Source organism: Primulina huaijiensis, chromosome 12, assembly GCF_012295235.1.
Source record: "Primulina huaijiensis isolate GDHJ02 chromosome 12, ASM1229523v2, whole genome shotgun sequence".
Lineage (NCBI taxonomy): Eukaryota > Viridiplantae > Streptophyta > Magnoliopsida > Lamiales > Gesneriaceae > Primulina > Primulina huaijiensis.
Genome location: NC_133317.1, coordinates 559468 through 574948, shown reverse-complemented (window position 1 = coordinate 574948; position 15481 = coordinate 559468). Strand labels below are relative to the sequence as shown.

The following is a 15481-nucleotide window of genomic DNA, read 5'->3' as shown; positions in this document are numbered from 1 at the left end:
AAAAAATAAATTACTAGATTATATAAATATGACAAATAATTGTATATATATAATTTTAAAATTTAAAGCTTCCACCGTCTTGGGACAGGGAATGAGGACCACAATCTCACTGTTTTTGAATGACAATTTTTGTATTATTATTATTATTTATTGAAGATGGGATGGTGTCCACACAAAAACGTCACTAAAATGCCTGTGTTTTGGATACCCATCTTGATCTCTTGAACCTTATCTTCTTCTCCTATTAAAGTTGTCCTCCATCTCTGATTGGAACGGAACCATGGTATTTTAAATTATTAAGATTTTGGGTTCGTCCGTGTTGCCATGCAGGTTTTAATTTCACGAACCGGTTGAGACTTTAATTACTAGTGATTTCAAAGAAAATAAAATTAACTTGCAACTTCTTAAAGAAAAATTACATATAAAATGGCTGATTAAAACAATAAAAAATTTCACTAAAGTTTTGTTATTTATTATTTTATGTTTAGTGGGGTGGGTCAGAATTCAAAATTTTAATATATAGTGATTAATTGACTTTAAAAATAAGCAAGAGCTAATATATATATATACAGAATTCAAAATTTTAATATATAGTGATTAATTGACTTTAAAAATAAGCAAGAGCTAATATATATATATATATATATATATATATACACAAGGATGTTCCGGAAGAATGATTCAATGGAACAGTGAAGTAAGCGTTCAAAATAAGCCAACACAAAGATAATGCCAAAATAAAAATAGATACAATAAACAAACAGTATTATTTGCAAATAACCCCTCGAGTTCATATTCAAGATATTCATAAAATAATATTTTACTTTACAGAGCTTACAGAACATATATCCATGGTCATCCAAATTCTTGGTGCACCTCAAGCTAAATCTAAAGCATGTAATTTACACCTACAGTCTTAATTTTAAGCCTCATTAAGAAATTACCAAATCATATCATTAACTATTAAACCCACCATAACCCTAATCAACTTTAAGCTCCATCCTCCACCAGATGTACACTTACAGTTGACTCAGCCGCCGTTGCAGATTACAAAAAAGGAAAACAAAAGTAAAAATTTAATACCTTAATTCTGATAGAGTACGTAATTAAAGCTCATTTCAATAATTTAACTACCCTCAAGAATCCTCAAGACTAGGATACTCGTTCAAATCGGGCTTCTTAGAAACCCGACCCGGGTCAGTTCTTGCATGGCCGGCAGACTGTAGCGCGTCAACCCTAGCGCCAACTTCGGCAGCTTTTTTTCTGATGGCGGCGGCGGACAAATCTTGCGTCACTTCGGTATCATTGGCTATGCACTCGGGAAAGTTGAGCCTCGCGGAAGGGCCACGGAGGTAGAACACCGCCGTATCGTAGGCACGCGCTGCAGCCTCGGGGGAGCTGTAAGAACCGAGCCAGATTCTTGACCTTTTGTTGGGCTCCCTTATCTCCGCCACCCATTTCCCCCACTTCCTCATCCTTATGCCTTTATAGGGTTTGTCTTGTTGTCTCTGCCTTCTCTCGTTCTCTGTTGTTGACGTAGAAGTTGAAGATTTAATACAAAGAGCTCCTTCCATTCTTCAAGAAAATAATATCTGTTTAAAATTCTCTCACAAAAATTTCCCTTCTGTACTTCTGGATTTGGATTTCTTATCTTAGAAAATATTGGTTTGGGATTCGGCGAAATAGGAGAAAGGAATGAGAGGAATTGTAAAGCATGTAGGCTAGGGACAACTCGTGCAAGAAAACTCTTACTTTGAGATGAATATTTATATGAAAGAGGAATGGATGGGCTTCATATCATACTAGTCATAAGAATAATCATTACTAAAATATTTTTATAAATTCATTAACAATTAAAATAATATAATTATCACATAATCAACATCCTAATATATTTATGATTAAAATATACATGTCATTAACAAATTTAAAAATGATTCCAAAGCTACCTCACTTCCCTCTGGTTTAGCTGTGGTCACATGTGTGTGTGCTCATTTAGATGATCAGTACATTAAATTCACGTTAATAGATTAAAAAAATTAATAAGACATATATATATATATATATATAGTAAATTTTATAATGTAATTTTTTAGAGCTGAGGAAACGTTTACTGCAGTTGTGTGATAGTGGAGAAATGGAGGATTGGCCGCACGCATAAAGCCGGCGTTTTGCTGTCAGCTCATGGCCGCCAGGATTATTATTTCTACGTTTTGGCCGACATATACTTTCTATTTCCCAATCAAACTCATTCTACCTCTTACTTGTCATTTTGATGATCTGTTATGTAAATTGTTATATCTCAAAGTATAATTTCTTAATCACCACTACAAGAAAATTGATTTTCCGCAGCACGTCATCAACAGCGTGCATTAAAAGCACGCTGCGAATATTACTTTTAACGGCGTGCATCCATATGTGCGCTGTTAATAGTAAATCATTTTTTTTAAAAAAATAAATTTTTTTTAACGGCGTGCATATATAAGCACACCGTGGTAGATGGGTGCGCCATCATTTAGCGACAGTTTATTTAACCGTCGCCGATTTAAATTTAGCGACGGTTATTTCTAAACCGTCGCTATTGGCGACAGTTTTAAATACACCGTCGCCGATGTAAAACCTTGCGACGGGTTTAAAATAACCGTCGCGAAATTTAGCGACAATTAAACATTAATCGTCGCTATATTTAGCTACGGTTTTCTTATACCCGTCGCAAGATTTTACATCGGCGACGATTTTTTATAAAACCGTCGCTAGTAGCGACGGTTTAAATACAAACGTCGCTAATAGTCTATAAATATTTGCATTCCCTTCCCATTTCTTCACAACACTCAGAATTTTTCTCACGATTTTCAGATTTTAGTTTCGATTTATTGTACTTTTTTGTTTCGATTTTTACTTACTTTGTAAATATTATTAAAAATCACGAGTATTGTTATTAGATTGTAAGTTTTTTTAAAAATTTTATTAAATTATAAAAGAAAATTTTTTTTTTATTTTAACGAAAAGATTAGCGACGGAATATGAAAATCCGTCGCTAAATGTATCGACAGATATAAAACCGTCGCTAAAATTAGATTTTGCAATAATTATTAACGGCGTACATTGCACGCTGCGGAGAATAGTATTAACGGCGTGCATGTGCACGCCGCGGATAATAAGATTAACAGCGCGCACATGTACGTCGCTGATAATCTTAAACTTTCAACAGCGTTGAACTTTGCAGCGTGCAATCTGCGCTGCGGAAAACGAATTTGCGCGCTGCGAAAAGCCATTTTTGTTGTAGTGCACTTTCAAAAATTATTTTAAAATCTCCATCTCCCTTGCACGTACGTGAGACTCTTTTCTTCGACAAATCAAAATATTTAATAGTAAAAAAACTGAAACTTTACTAGCTAATTAATTAAAACGGTTTCGAAAACGTTTTGTTTCATTTTGTTGAAATAAAAATCGATTTTAGCCAAGGCGGCGTGCCAGTCGGACTCTTGATCGGTTTTCTAACAAATAATATATAATATATTTCAGGTTTCTGAAAGTCAAATGATTCAATGAATTTTCCAATTGAGAAATAGGATTTTGAAAGTCATCGAGAAATTGAAGGATTCATGTACGTGGAGATATATATATAGAAAACGATTCCACTTCACGCACGCAACCTTTTTTATTATAATAATAATTAATTAATACTTTTAAAATATTTAGTTCACCATGCATGTCACTCAAACACATTTGAAAAACCAATCCCACCATCAATTGGACTAATTGGTCTCCACTTATTTAAAAAATTGATGCTCGACACATTGAGGTGGATGGGATAGAACTATTTAATTTTTCGGTAATAAATTTTATTATCCATAATAAGACTAAGATCAAATATTTTTTATTAATCGATTCTGTTATTCAATATTATATTACGATTACACAAGGAGGAACGTTAAAATAGACGTGATAAATATTTATAATTTGTATTTAAAGTTTAGGTTTTATTCATATATATATAATTATTTTTAATTTTAAAGGTAAAATTTAAATTTGAGGAAAAAATTTAATTAATTTCCCTAAAATATAGGCTGCGCGAATTCAATTTGGATAGGGATTCGGGAGTACTTGGTTTTTTATATTCCGCGATATATAGTAGACAAACGTGCTAAAATCTTTGGACTTACCAGACGAGAGATCTTGGATATTTATTTTATTGCACAAATACATTATCTTAGCATAATTTATTTTTATTTTATTGTATGATAGATGCTTCGGCATTTAATTTAACGCAGTACACGTCGCTGAAAAACTTCAAATACTCACATTATATGCTCTTGATTAAAGATTATCCAATTAAGTCCACACATTTTAAATTAACAGCATTCGTCATTAATTAAAAGAATTATATAATTCTTGTATTTCGATCCAGTGGTATCTTTTTCGGTTTATGAATCTTCTTTTATCATCGATTATGGTGTTTTGGCATCATACATCATTAGTAAAGACTGTAATTGGCAATAAGTGACAGTGAATTAAGGTGGATTTTGGATCAATTATTATATTGGTTATGTTATAGATATCGAAATTTAACGTTTGAGATATTATATGATTTATAATATTTGATTTGTGTAATTATTTTAATGATAATTGTTTTTTTTTTCTTCTTGAAATGAACAATCGTTGGGTTTTATAATAGATACTCCATAAGAACAAAGTGAGAAATCTCGAAATAAAATAACTTTATCATTAATATTAATAAAAAAAAGTGCCCGCTGGTGGCTATAAATTTAAATTTGAAACATTTTTTTTTACCCTTACTAGTTGGATCTACTTCACATGTAACATTAACGATCGCCGATCTGCTACACAATAAAATGCTTCTTTAATTGGCTTTTTGATTGGGCAAGTTGTCCATTCACGCCGAAAAGTCAAAAAATTGGACAGACCAAATGATAATTGAAAACATGCCCATCCACATATGCGGCTCATAATCGTTATCACTCCGCACGCAAATGAATTTCTTTTTCTAAGTTGTATGCATGCCGTCTAAAAAATAATATACATTTTCATTATATATATCGTCTGGAAGTGTATCATTTATATCATAATGTTTCTCAAAAATATGAATATAAAAAAAGAAGTTATATATATATTATATAAAGTGGCACAGAGCCAGCTGACAGTTGATTCGAAACTTCTTCTATCTCACATATATATGGAATTTTGTATTGCAGTCAAAAAGAAAAACATTCATTGTTTGCTAATTAAAGAATTTCGTGAAGTTTTAAGTTCTGTGCTACACATTTCTCTTTGAAGGTAAGAAAAACAAGAAGTGGCCAGATCGAATGATTGCTGTTTTTGGGGTCGAAGGAATTGCCGACTTTGCTAATTCGGGAGTCTTTTAATTTGCATTTCCAAGACGACAGACAAATGATAATTTATTTACCCGCCAATCTGTACAAGTTAGTGCAGTGCTCTAATTTTTTATTTTACAAGTCTACTAATTAAAGTGCCACAAAACATAACTTAAGTAGCTGGCTAGCAGCGTAGTGGACATACGAATAATAATCTCTCTTTTTTTTTCTAAAATAATAATAATAATAATAGTAAGTAAGTGATATTAATTTATTCAAAATTAATTATCTTAATTTTTTTCCAGCCACAACAAAAATATTCGTCTTCATGTTTATATGGTTATTTTTAAATAAATATGAATAATTATTATTTTATGCTAATGGGGTACTTAAATTCGTTTCCTCTTTTCATATACGATCGAGCATAAAAAACATTTATTTATTTCTTTATTAGAGATCCCAACAACAACAAAAAAAAAAAAAAGAAATAGACAGGCACATCAATCGAAACAATACATTTTTTTATTTGAATGTGCTAAAATTTATATAAGAAAATAAAAACATTATGTATTTATCAGAACGCAACTCGTATCTAGACAATGAGTTAAAACCATTGGGATATTGATTGTTGTAAATCATATTTTCCGAATGAAAATGAAACAAAACATACATCACATTCTCCATTAATGTATTGTTTCAAAATTAAAACATAAATTTCTCTCCTTTTATTTTTTTTTTTTAACATCAGCAATCAGCATTAATACTCTTAATTTGATTTCTCATCATTCCCGCATTAAAATAATAATTTTATTAATTAATATATAAAATATATATTTCCTTAAAAAATAAAATAAGTGCGCGCACACACACATATTTACAGTTTTGATATGTTGTACATCTATGAGGGGTCCCTCATATATTGAATGTACAATTTTGATATGCTTCGTCACATGCAATAGATGAGCCTCATAGATTAATACAAATGTGGACACGGTAATGAACAATATATCAAAACTATAGGCAATGTATGTATATATATTATCCGGCACCAATTTCCTCAATACATACACTTCGTGATCGTGATATTTTCCCGAAAGACCCAAGAAGACTACTAAGTAGCAGTCCCTTCAAAAAAAGAAAAAAGAGCAGCGGCCCTAGCTTTTGTTTGTTTGATCCCCTTCTAGCCTGTTCATTTTGCCGTTAGAATTAAAGATTCTAAACGACCAGACAAAGGCAAGGAAAACCCTGTGACAAAGAGACCAAAAATTGGAAATTAATGTTACGCTTGGATCAAATGATTTGTATTTGAGGAAGTTTTGAGAGAAAGATTGAAATGAATTCATTTTCGAATGAATTTGAAATCCACCACAATGACTAAAAAATAAATATTTAAGATTTGAAATCATTTGTCAAGTGATTTTGCTCAAACAAATCAATTGATTTGAAAATTTTATCTTCAAATTCATCCATCAAAATGCAATATTGATCCAAACACCCTATAAATAAAACCAGTTGGATCGAAGCATCAATGCGTGCAACTTGTAAATAGTTACTAGCGTCTTATAACGATATTGCCGATTCAAGAATCCTGTGAAAAGTTTAATTTCAAATAGAATATGACAACTGATTTGAGCTCAAGATTATCTAATCATAGCAAGGATACATAGTATTAAGCAAGAAAACTATCCCTATACCTGCTATAAATCCACATCAGTAATAGTCAAGTGCATGTATTCTTGAAAAACATTTTACCCACCACAATAAAATGAAGATTTAATATTTGGATATCCATTTGATACCTCCATTTTATTCATTTTTTTATTATTGACTTAATGAATGTAACTATCAGGCCCCACCAGCAATTCGTCATATACAGCAAAGTGGTTCTTAAATCATCATCATCATAATAGGTGACTTTGCATTTCTAACAGTATCATCTTTTGTGACCCGAAAGTTTATTATCTTACCAAAAATTAAAACTCGTGGTAAGAGTGTAATTTAGGTTTATCATTATATTTCACTACAAAAATTAACTAATAGCAACCGCGCGTTGTAGCAGGTTTTGATTGACAGATACGTAGATTTCAAAGAGTAAGTTTCTTCTGATTTGAAGGTTTGATATTGATGTCATCTTATGTTTCAAATTGAGGCCCAATGGTTAGACTAGCTTGTATTCTGTTGGCCCATTATTAGTTTGTATGTTTAAAATTTGTGAGTTCCCATTCGTTGTCTCTGCTCCAATTTGTTGTGTTCCTTCTTCAACTGAGTTTGTTTTCCTAATTTGAGATAAAATTTCGATATTTAAATTATATCTTCTAATAGTTTGTTTCACAATAAGATATAGTTTTGTTTTTGTTTTTTTTTATTACCAATAACTTTCGGAATCTACGTAATCTAAACTATATGAATGACGAATGTTTCCATCGAGCTAATTAAAAAAATTTATTTTAAAACGATAATAAAGTTGATGAGACAATAAATACTCGATTTAGATCGACGAGTCCACCTCGACCAATGTCTGGTTCGAGTTTTTAAATGTATTTTTTTATATGGGCGTACGGGGAATCATTTAATGTAGGGGATGGATGGATTTGGATATTGATGCCAACCATTTCAAAACATTAATGATAATTTTTTAAAAAAAATTGTTTACGATGTTTGACTAACGGAAGTACGTGATCATGGTATTAGTTAAAGATTGCATTTTATTCCACCATTATTATTTTTTTTTATATTTTATATATTTTCCTACATTGAAATATTGAACTATATGTCTTATTATACAGGGCAAATAACATTTTTTGATTTTCGGTCATCTAGTTATTCAATCTTAGTCCTGTATTTTTCGATAATTTTAGTCATTTTTTCATCGAGAATATTGATATAACTTTGCAAAATCTTAATTTTACTTATTGTATATCCTTCTTTTCCCCGTTGTTTTGATTAATATTTTAATTATTTATTTTTTGAGAAAATGACGATATATATTAAATTAAAAATTATGAGCATAGAAATCAATGACAATATCATTATTTCGAAAAACACAATCTAGATCACCATTTTTCAACTACCAGAGACAGAAGACTACCATCACTGCTCTCAATAGAAGTATGTTGCTTAATTTGCCTGCATTTCTCCAAATTTCATTGAACCTTGTTCCCATCTTTCTAAGAACCATTTGCCACAATTTCAGCAATAATCTGAATCAAGGATGCAAGAACTTTCATTTTCAGAGTTATTACAAATATCAGTTAAACAGCTTCAATGTATCTTTTAAAAAAAATCAACATGTTTACTAAAATAGACGCCAATTGCATTAATGACTGCTACCATCTACTTCATCTCTGCATGTCTCCTGGTTAATACATTTTCTTGCAAGTTATTTAACTTAAATAGTTATTCCATTTATCAATCTAAACTAAAATCAAGGCCCTTCCTTCTTCCAAATCATATTTATGTATAAAATGAAATCTTATACACATTGAATTGTTTGAAAATTTCTTGAATGAATGTCGTAAATTCCACGTAATTTTAAATTTTAGTTTAAATATATTATGGTAGTGTTTGTAAATTGCAAAACTTTATATAAAGAAAAAGTTCATAATCACTTTTTAAAAATATTTGTAAACACAACCCATATGTAGCCAGGATTTTTAATTATAATTCTTACAAGGGAAATAGTAAAATATTTCATTGAACTTGGCTTAATTATGATTTTAGTTCACTGGCTAGTCAATTTTTTGTCTTAGTTTGATAATTCTGCTTCATTTGTAATTTTAGTCACTTTTCATTACGATGCTGACACAGTTAATTGTATAGGAGTGGCGCTGAGCATGATGACATGAAGTCGGGTATAGCCACATGAGTATTGTGGGAAAAAAATACTAAAATTATGTAGAATATAAAAAAGAAAGTTTGAGTTAAATCTGAAATTTGAATAACGTACTAGATTATCATCAGAGAACCATTTCATAAAATTTTATTTTTTAAAATCACGAGTGGCTTTTTGACAGGAAATAAAGAGTTCTAGAATTATTTATTTTCCTTTCTATGTAATTTGTTTTTGTAAAAATATTTTCAGCATGTATAATCAAGATTGTAAAAAGTGCACAGCAGAAGAAGCGCTCGATGTGTCAAATTTTACAAGCTTGAGCATGTTTAGAGCGAGCTTAAATATAAAAATTGTTCCTAATTTTTATTATAATTTTAGGTATCTCAAATTAAAATAACAAATTTAAGACAAAATGATTGTGGACAATGAGGTTTTTTTCCCCTTTGAAGTGAAGGAGTTATATCCGTGTAACGAGGAAAGATGGAGTATTTTTAATCGAGAATTTTATTTTGGATGAAAAGTTTAATATTTATTAATATTTAAAATATAATTTAAAAGTTGATCCTATGTTTATCCAAATCGTCGCTCGTTTTTTATAATCTATACTTCATGATAACATCGGTTTTTTTGGAACAACACATAAATTATTATAGAGGTTTCCTTAATAATTTACCACAATATTGTTATTGAAATTTATATAAAAGACGAGAATGAATCGAGTCCCTTCAAAATTTTGCTTCTCTAGAAGGTCTAATAAAACAAAAGGCAACACCCCCCCACCTGCCTTTGAAAAATGTAAATGAAATGAATAGAGAAAGACTTGCTGACTCCAAGAAAAAAAATGTTTTAGGTGCCGGCTTTGGCATTTTTTTTAGGTCAATAAAGAAAAGTGTGATGTGAACTTATTTAATCCGATAATTTGCCTACTTATGCATTTGTACCACAACAAATTACTGCTATATATCTCCACCTGGTCTCTCGCTGCGAATCCACCCCTCTCCCATTTTCATTAATTTTTCCCGTTTACTGATATTTGTACAAACAATTCAAGATCGAGCTAGTATTAGAAACGGAGAGAAAAGATTGTTTTTTGTGTGTGAATTTCATCGAATATGATTGAATGGTTACATGCAACTCTCATCGCATTTTCTGCAGTAACTCTTCTTCTTACAATCTTCTAATCTTGAGGCGATGCTTCCACCCAAAGACGCGTAAAAACTCGGTCATTTCAGATGAAGAAATAGGTCCATCTTAACAGAATGGGATTTCCAGGCTTCATCAAACGAATCACGATCTTGAAAGAGATGCATCCAATTAAGAAGAAAAATTACTACGTTTTACGACACGGGATCTCCACCGAAAACCCGATTTTTAGCTGGGCTGATCACCCATCTCTGATCACAGATGCCGTAGAAAATGGATGGTCAGGGTTTGCTTTCACAACCTTAATTTCGTCTCCTTCCGTCAAATCTGCAAAGTCCCTTTTAGCAGTGTGTGCCGCAGGTGATCCAATTGATGCAGAAATTGCGTGGGAAGTATGCCAAGGATCAGCAGATTTTATGCAGAAAATTATATTAAATCCTGGGTTGAAGAAAATTATTGCAAGTGTTAGTTCTTCAATGGGAGTTGTCTCTGTGATCAGAACACCTTTACCTTTACCAGGTCCACATTTGGGGAACTCATCTTTCCCACAGGAAGCACATTTTGAGATAACAATTCTATCTTGTAATGAAAATATTCATGACCATTTGGTTGATAAGGAGAGGAAATACAAATCAGGAGAGAAAATTAAGCTCATTGGGGAGGATTTTAATGCCAAGATGAATTCTGATTCTTTGAATCATGTCAACGGTAGAAACAAGATTGAAGATATGAAACTTGGTGGGAAAAAAGATGGAAAAAACGAAGTAATTTGTCTTTCCGTGGGGTTCACAGGAGGAGCCACTATTCCTTTTGAAAATTCCTGGAAGCTATCATGGATCTGTTGGTAGTTTCCACCCCAAGGGAATACATATAAATATGATGTAACTAAAATTTTATATTTTGGATTCGACCTTGTGAGTCATATAATAATTATTTCAAATAATAATTTTGTTATTAAGTCAATTGATCGAGCACAGAATTTTCTAACGCGACGTGTTTATTTATTTCCCGCTGCTTTAACTTAATTATGAATTCTCATAAATCAATAATCATCAAATGTCGTTCATAAATCCATGGAAAAAGGAGCAAGCCATTCTTTTCCCATGAGATTTTTTTTATTTACAAAGTTATTTTTCTCGTTTACTTAATTAAATCTCCTTTTACCAGATTAAAAATTCATCCATTTTTCGATGTTGATTTTTGGCAATTCAAAATTTCTTATTGCTTTAAGTTTTCTTTCGTAATCTGTTGAAATGTTATAATAGTTTTTTTTTTTTAAAGAAGTCATTCACAATTTTCCCCTTTTCCAGGCTTTAATGGTGCGCTTTTCATAGTGTTGAATTAAATATATATTCCAATAAATAGGAGCTCCACTTATTAAACATCTTTAGCACATTGAAAGCCACTGGAGTCTGATTTAATCTGAAACTCCTTCGTGCAAGAAATTATTGAGATTGAAACTTGGACCTAACTCAACCCAAAAGCTAGCTTAAGGGGGAGAGGATTGTCCAAGCTCATATATACAACTCTCATATATTTTATCCAACCGATGTGGGACAATTAATACATCTCCCTCACGCCCAGGAATGAACATCTGGAGCGTGAAGTTTACAAATGACCCAACTATGGGCAGAACGGGTGGTCCAACACATAACGGTGGAACCTGAGCTCTGATACCATGTTAAGATTGAAATTGAGATCTAACTCAAGCCCAAAGCTAGCTCAAGGGGGAAAGATTGTCCAAGCCCATATATACAACTACATGTATTTTATCCAATCGATATGGACAATTAACATAAATTTACAATTTTACATGCATAGGATACTCATCAGGCCAGGGTTATTTTTATTTTTTCAACTCAAATAATAATAATTTAAAAAATTGGGAGTGTGATCTTGATGGGTAGTCCTCAATCTTGACGCATGTGACTCAGCTCCAAAATCTATAAAACTTTTACTTTTAATAATACACACATTTATACAAGGTCAAGGTTTACATGTTATTAAATTAAAAAAAAAATGGAGGTAGGGGAATAAAAATATTTCCGGATTTAAAATAAGTCCATCATGCCACTGTTTCAGAGTTATGCACCCACCTGCGCCATCTATGCCGAATGGTCAACCACCAAAAAGTCCACAAATGATCCAACAATCCCCGTGATTTTTGTGCCATTCCAACCCAACCCTCTCAATTATCAAACCTCCCCTTATATTTTTTTAATATATAACTGATTGCTTCATCAGGTCTTGTTTCTATCAGGCTTCGTCAAGCTATGTTATAAATAATCGTAAATATTCGCAACCACATTAGTCGGGTGAGAATATGACAAATCTTATAATATAAATGAAAGTGTTGTTACCCATTTATATATTATTATTATTATTATTATTATTATTATTATTATTAATTTACAAACTAGTGGACATGAAAATATGACAAAAAATGAGTCCACGGCTTTCACAATCAAAATTTAATAATATTTATTAATAGTGCCCCCAAAAGTCCAAGTTTTATTAGCTCATACCCTCCAACCAAACAATGGTCTATATTGTCAACCATCCCACGCACGACACCTTCTCCATTAATTAACCCCATTATTATATTTTATTATTATTATTATTGAGGGGATGTTCAGATGACGGATGCGAAACCCTATAGTTATTTTTTGAAATAAATGGAGACATGATTTAGTCAGAATATTACTTTTTTTTAGCAATTGTGGGGATGTGTATCATCGTGTCAATTATATTTTAGATATGATTTTTAGTATTCACGATTCTTATTTTATCTACTTGAATATTTTATTATGAATACCAAACTTATTCAAAATTTCAATTCGATTAGTTTGAGAAATTAAACTTTAAATCTGAAAATATGAATTAGTTTTTCATTTCTTGTCGTGCTTTTTTCAAATTTACACGGATCGAGGAAAACTAGATAATTCAAGGAAAAAATTTACCCATATTTTAATCATTAATTTGGATCTATTATATGAATAGATTGGATAATAAATAAATTCGTTACATGTCTAAAAATTTCAATTTGGTAGAAAAACTCGTGTTTTTGAATTGAAGGATAGGGATATATATTTTTCACTCATTTGACTAAAATATTATAAAATGAATAAATACACACATATTTTCGAACGTCTTCACGAAAAATCAAAACACGAACTTGTAAAAGTTGGGCATATAAATCAATGGAATTCAAGATTCCACCACTTAAAAAATTAAATTAATTTTTTTTAAAAAAAAGGGCAACAATGGGAATCATAATGAACACATATATTTGACAATTTGGAGAACAAAGAAACCCCACTACTCCACCACCAAATCCATTGCACAATCTCCACGCAGAATCAATCGGGAGAATAAAGAAAAAAGCCATTGGACCTCAAATTTTGTCGAGCATCCATCGTTGACCAGCAAGCAATTAAAATTTCTTCTCTTCTTCCACGCTTTGGACGGTGGTGATTAGACTTTTCCTATCTACAGCCGTTGATAATAAGCTCAATAATTCATGAAAAAAATTTGTATTTCAGATTAAATTATATTAAGATGATTCAAGAACTAATGCAGGCGCTTCCGTAGTGGAATGGGCATGATTGTGTTCTCCTTCATAAGTTACTATAAGCATTGTCGGATCATCGAAAGCCCGTTCTACATGCTTTCGGGCCGGGCACCCTCTGACGCTGCTACATTTGTAATATCCCCTGAAAATAATTATAATAATTTGATACAGGAATTGACTAACTGAAACCAATTGAACTCGAGTAGGGTACCGAATTTGAACTCTTGGGAACCCTAAACGAATGGAAAAAAGTGATGTCAAGAAATAAAATTACCTAGGATGAGGCGAACCCTTGATGGGCTTTTGACCATATTTCCTCCAAGAGTAATCATCAGGTGGAATATCAGCCATCTTCATGCTTATAGCTGGAATCCTTACGACTCTTTTCAACTTTGATTTCCTTTTCATCAAAGTAAATAAATGGTTAGTTGATTTTACATAAAGACACAAGTTGATTTTACGTTTCCTAAGAGTTGACTTTGAGCTTACTTTTTCTTGGGACAGTGGCAACGACTGCCGGTCGACCCGCCGCCACACTTACCGTTGGAATCGTCCATGGAACTGCACTTCCGTTTAAAAGACGAAGTCGAGAGCGGCGGACGGCCGCCAGAGGAAACCTGCGACAAATTTGTGATTTGAAATCCCGAAGACATCGAAGGCTGTAAGCTGTCGGTGTCTCCGGTCAACGAAGACATAAAAGAAGTCACCGTCGAGGCGAAGTTAATGGTGGTTGAAGTCTCTTTTCTCTCGAAGGAACCATTCCTCACCAGCTTCTGGTAGTGACTCGGCAGCGGAAGCGGCGGAAGCCGCTGAACAGGAGTAGGGCAGTAAATTTTCGCGCTCGAAGCATTATCTACCGCCTTTGGAGCTTGGGACGATGGACCAACCGAATCCAGAACCGGCTCCATCTTCTTGTTATCGGGAACTGGACCTCGGCGGAATCTGGCATGGCCGGTTCTGGTCCGATCGAGTAAAGTGATAAATTTCTTGAATTTGTTGACGGCTACATCGGACACTGCGCGGCAATCTACGGAGCTGATGGGGTCTGTGCGGAAATTTTTAGAGTTGGAGAGTATTCGCATAAGCTTATCGACGCTCTGAAGACCAGCAGCGGTAGCTTCTTTTGCGGCGTTCTCTTCCATCTTGGCGGTGAAACTGAAGCCCGGCATTAAATCTACTGCCATCCTTCACCAAACCATTCAAGAGAGAGAGAGAGAGGTCTGAGAGAATCTAAGGTGAGAAATTGAAACGACGGACCTGCTAAAATAGGGAGAGAGGAAGAGACAAGGAGAGAGAAAAAATAGGTGTTGTGGAAGAGTCAAACTGCTCTACTTTTTTTTAATGACCTATNTATCGAAACATTTTTCTGTTACGGAAGAGACTACTAATATTATCAATATCATGGTCAAATGCAAAAAAAATAAACACTATAATACTGGATATCAAAGTGGATATGCTTCAGTATTTTTTTAAAAAAATTATCTCTTCGAGTAAAAAAAGAAACCTATAACTTTTTTAGTACATAAATAACATTCAAATAATTATAACTATTTGGTTTACTTGTGCAGCTATTTACACTTCAGGAAATATCTGTAAATT

General features: G+C 32.5%; 3 protein-coding genes across 3 annotated transcripts; 1 reads left to right on the top strand and 2 right to left on the bottom strand.

Annotated features, from left to right (window-relative positions):
• Positions 1-793: 793 nt before the first annotated feature.
• Positions 794-1774, bottom strand: LOC140989322 (ethylene-responsive transcription factor ERF010-like). The gene has a single exon (XM_073458516.1). The coding sequence runs from the start codon at positions 1572-1574 to the stop codon at positions 1137-1139; it is 438 nt and encodes a 145-aa protein (XP_073314617.1). The 5' UTR covers positions 1575-1774; the 3' UTR covers positions 794-1136.
• Positions 1775-10127: 8353 nt separating this feature from the next.
• LOC140990641 (uncharacterized) lies at positions 10128-11249 on the top strand. The gene has a single exon (XM_073460434.1). It carries the CDS (start codon positions 10428-10430, stop codon positions 11157-11159), a length of 732 nt encoding a protein of 243 aa, XP_073316535.1. The 5' UTR covers positions 10128-10427; the 3' UTR covers positions 11160-11249.
• A 2255-nt stretch (positions 11250-13504) lies between these two features.
• On the bottom strand, positions 13505-15209 carry LOC140990702 (probable WRKY transcription factor 7). Its single transcript, XM_073460537.1, has 3 exons — positions 14372-15209; positions 14157-14282; positions 13505-14024 (listed from the first exon to the last, which is right to left on the bottom strand). The coding sequence occupies exons 1-3, from the start codon at positions 15064-15066 to the stop codon at positions 13865-13867; spliced, it is 981 nt and encodes a 326-aa protein (XP_073316638.1). The 5' UTR covers positions 15067-15209; the 3' UTR covers positions 13505-13864.
• Positions 15210-15481: the final 272 nt, after the last annotated feature.

What these genes read in the sequence shown, in the direction of transcription:
- LOC140989322 (XM_073458516.1), bottom strand. Translation starts at nt 1,574, where the DNA reads ATGGAAGGAGCTCTTTGTATTAAATCTTCAACTTCTACGTCAACAACA.
- LOC140990641 (XM_073460434.1), top strand. Translation starts at nt 10,428, where the DNA reads ATGGGATTTCCAGGCTTCATCAAACGAATCACGATCTTGAAAGAGATG.
- LOC140990702 (XM_073460537.1), bottom strand. Translation starts at nt 15,066, where the DNA reads ATGGCAGTAGATTTAATGCCGGGCTTCAGTTTCACCGCCAAGATGGAA. An exon ending in TGCCACTGTCCCAAGAAAAA is followed by an intron (nt 14,283 to 14,371) that starts GTAAGCTCAAAG and finishes TTTGATGAAAAG; the next exon opens with GAAATCAAAGTTGAAAAGAG. An exon ending in AAGGGTTCGCCTCATCCTAG is followed by an intron (nt 14,025 to 14,156) that starts GTAATTTTATTT and finishes AATTATTTTCAG; the next exon opens with GGGATATTACAAATGTAGCA.